At 34.5% G+C, this 3200-nt stretch overlaps 1 protein-coding gene across 1 annotated transcript in view; it reads left to right on the top strand.

Moving 5' to 3' along the window:
* The first annotated feature begins 666 nt into the window (after positions 1-666).
* Positions 667-3200, top strand: part of LOC107720479 (C-type lectin mannose-binding isoform) — a 3515-nt gene continuing 981 nt past the window's right edge. Inside the window, exons 1-3 of the mRNA XM_016528196.1 lie at positions 667-862; positions 1205-1248; positions 1418-1789. Of these exons, the coding sequence (XP_016383682.1) occupies positions 1212-1248; positions 1418-1789 (409 nt within the window). The 5' untranslated portion in view covers positions 667-862; positions 1205-1211. The remainder of the gene's footprint in view (positions 863-1204; positions 1249-1417; positions 1790-3200) is intronic.

The following is a 3200-nucleotide window of genomic DNA, read 5'->3' as shown; positions in this document are numbered from 1 at the left end:
ATCTCTGTGCACTAAACCTCTGCAGTTCCTTCCCAAGTGTTTATAAATAAAATAATGTCTCCAGCGAGCCGAGTACCAACTCCATCATTTCATTGAAAAAGGACTTTGCAAATGACCAGGATCAGTGATCGTTAAAGACAGACACTGATGTGCCTGTTGGATTCACTACATTTACATTGATGGTTTATCCAAAGCAACTTACAAATGAGCAAAACAAGCATTTACTTTATATTATAATTTTTTTGGGGGGGACCAGAACAATACCAAATAAGTGAAGTTGGTAGGTTGGTTTACATATTTTTTTGGTGTGTGTACATATATTTAAATGTCTGTGTATTAATTGATTTTTTATTTTTTGTTACATGTTTATTTATTTGTTGGGGGTTTATGTATTTATATTTATTGTAATTTTACATATTTGTATTTTTTTCTAGAATTTTTATTTGCCTCTCTGGCATGTGGTTGACTAATGAACTGACTGAGATGATCAGGAGTTTCTGCCTTATTTAATTGACACATATATATATATAGAGAGAGAGAGAGTTTTATTTTTACATACAATGTTTGTTTTTATTGAAAATGATTATTTTCTTCTTGTTTTATCATTAATTTAATAATGGTTGACTAAAGTGCCGACTGAGATGATCGGGAGTTTCTGTCCTCTCAGATTTCAGCTGAATGGGGCGTTTGTTCATCCAGGTCGAGATGTCAGAAGAACAGGCTGATATGCGAGCTGACAGGAGGTGTGGTTGTGAGAACGAGAAGATTGATAGAGCTGCATCTTGTCTGTCTCGCATGCAACAAGGTTGTGTAAATCCAGAAGAGAAGCGGGCTGCGCACCGAACCCTGAGGCACACCGCTGGTAAGAAGCCATTATTTGGACTTCCAGAAGAGTTTTTGACTTTCAAGTATTCTTTGATAGGTAATGTGCATTGGCCTTTAATCAATATAACTTAACTAGAGTCAGATGGGTTGGGTTGGCAGTAATAGCAGTATGTTTGTTGGTTAATATGAAATAGCTGACACAATTCTGACAAATCTCAGAATTTTAATATCTTTTTCAAAGTATGTAAATGGAAGGGAGTCATTTTTTTTTTAACTACTTTACTGCATTTTGATAAAGCATTGATGTTTTAGTACCTTGATTAGTTTGCAAGTTAAGACAGATTATTTTAAATAGCAGCTTAATTTAGTTTTCTTGTAGGTGGTTCATGATGAAGAGGTTTTTGTTCTTGTTGCTTCTGTCAGGTTAGTTCATTTTTAATAATTTTTAATCAATGATGATTTCATAGAGGCGCTTGTCAACAATTGAATTTAAAGTTTCAGTTCATTTCAACCCAGTTCAAAATGCCAACAATGTAGCTGTATTTCATGCACAATATAGACATTTAACTAATTACGTTTCTTGTATCTTCAGCTCTGACGCACATATCGTTGTCACAGACTTGTATGTTTTACTTTATACCAAAATCTATGGACTGGTCAGATGCGCAGACGCACTGCCGACAGAATTACATTGATCTGGCCACCATGGATGACCAGACGGATCAGGATGAGATGATGAGAGTAATACGGCAGGTTTATAACGGAGACGTGTGGATCGGACTCAGTCGGATGGATGCGAATGCTTCCTGGATCTGGTCCGATCAAAGCCCATCCACATTCATGCCCTGGGATTCCAATCAGCCAAACAACTGGAAGGGCCATCAGTACTGTGTGATTGTGACTCCAGGGGCGAAACTTAACGATCTGGGCTGTAAAAGTAACGTCCCTTCTGTGTGCTACACTGGTGAGTATTTGCACACATTTCACTGCTTTATTGACCTAAAAGTGCAAAACTTTGATTAAACCGCTGTCTTGTTGAAATATAGAAGGATCACTGACACACCTTGACAGTCAGTACTAACATCGGATAGAGATATACAGTTCTATCATCTATATCATCACAGATTGAATTTGATTTCTCTAAAATACTGTCCAGAAAAGTAGTTTTTTTTTGTTTTTGGGTGCAACGGTTTCCATGTTTAGGATGATTTCTTTTGTTCTGATCATTTTGTTAGTTTGTCTGGAAAATCAAGCTTGCACCTTGTTTTCCTCTCTCAAATATTAATATGAAACCAGCCTTTTTGCTCTTGATTTACTTTGTTGTTGTTGTTTTTTTGCAGAAAAATATAAAGAAAAGGAAGGGTTTTATATGTGTTTGTTAGGGATGTAACGATTAACCGCGAGCCGGTCGAAAATCGATTAAAATACGTGACGATTCAAATCGGTTGAGATGCCAAACAAATCGCGATACAATTGGAGTAGGAGTTTATATGAATGTATCTCTGAGGGGAACTGACTATCTTTAGAAAGTTTACGTAGTATATTCTTTTCATCTTGCCTCTGAACACACTTCTTTGGTTACAGCGGTAACCAAGGAAACACTATCATTGCTGTTCATAAGCGCCACCTGCTGGCAGAGAGTGAATCTGCGTCTCATTCAGCTCGTCTGCTGTTTCGTTCAGATATGTTTTATGTAGTATAGTTTCACAAAACTAAAGTCAGACCATTCTGTGTTTGGTTCAAATTTCAAAATCATACAATCTAATTTAGATTAAAAACGACTTATGCTGCATCTTTGGGTCATGATTAAAATCCAGTGGTTGACTCTAATTTTAAATGGAAAGAATACAGACAAAGCCTTATTTTTGTTCATATTAAGATATTTCATTTATTTGTGTAACTTGTTTGATTTGGGGGTTTGTTTTAAAATTTCAATTTAGTTTTGTTATATTTAAATTTCACAATGCAGCAATAGCCTAATAAAACGACACCTTTTCATTTACTGTATAATGTCTTCAATCTCATTTTGTTAAAAAAATTGTGAGAAAATCGAATCGTGAGTCGAGTGAATCGTTACATCCCTAGTATTTGTATTTACTTAAATGTTTATTTATTAATTGTATATAATTTTTAGTTTGTTTAGATTTAGGTTTTTTATATATTCATATTAATTTGTTGAATTGTGTGTGTATGTGTATATATATATATTATTTTAGTGCTGTCAATCGATTAATCGCATCCAAAATAAAGGTTTGTTTACATAATATATGTGTGTGTACTGTGTATATTTATCTATATATAAATACACACACATGCATGTATATAAAAATATATTTTTTTATATACATGTGTGTGTGTGTGTGTGTGTGTGTGTA

Source organism: Sinocyclocheilus rhinocerous, unplaced genomic scaffold, assembly GCF_001515625.1.
Source record: "Sinocyclocheilus rhinocerous isolate Xijiao unplaced genomic scaffold, SAMN03320098_v1.1 scaffold691, whole genome shotgun sequence".
Taxonomy (NCBI): Eukaryota; Metazoa; Chordata; class Actinopteri; order Cypriniformes; family Cyprinidae; genus Sinocyclocheilus; species Sinocyclocheilus rhinocerous.
Note: the sequence above shows the minus strand (reverse complement) of the source record. Positions and strands in the feature narration are given on the sequence as shown.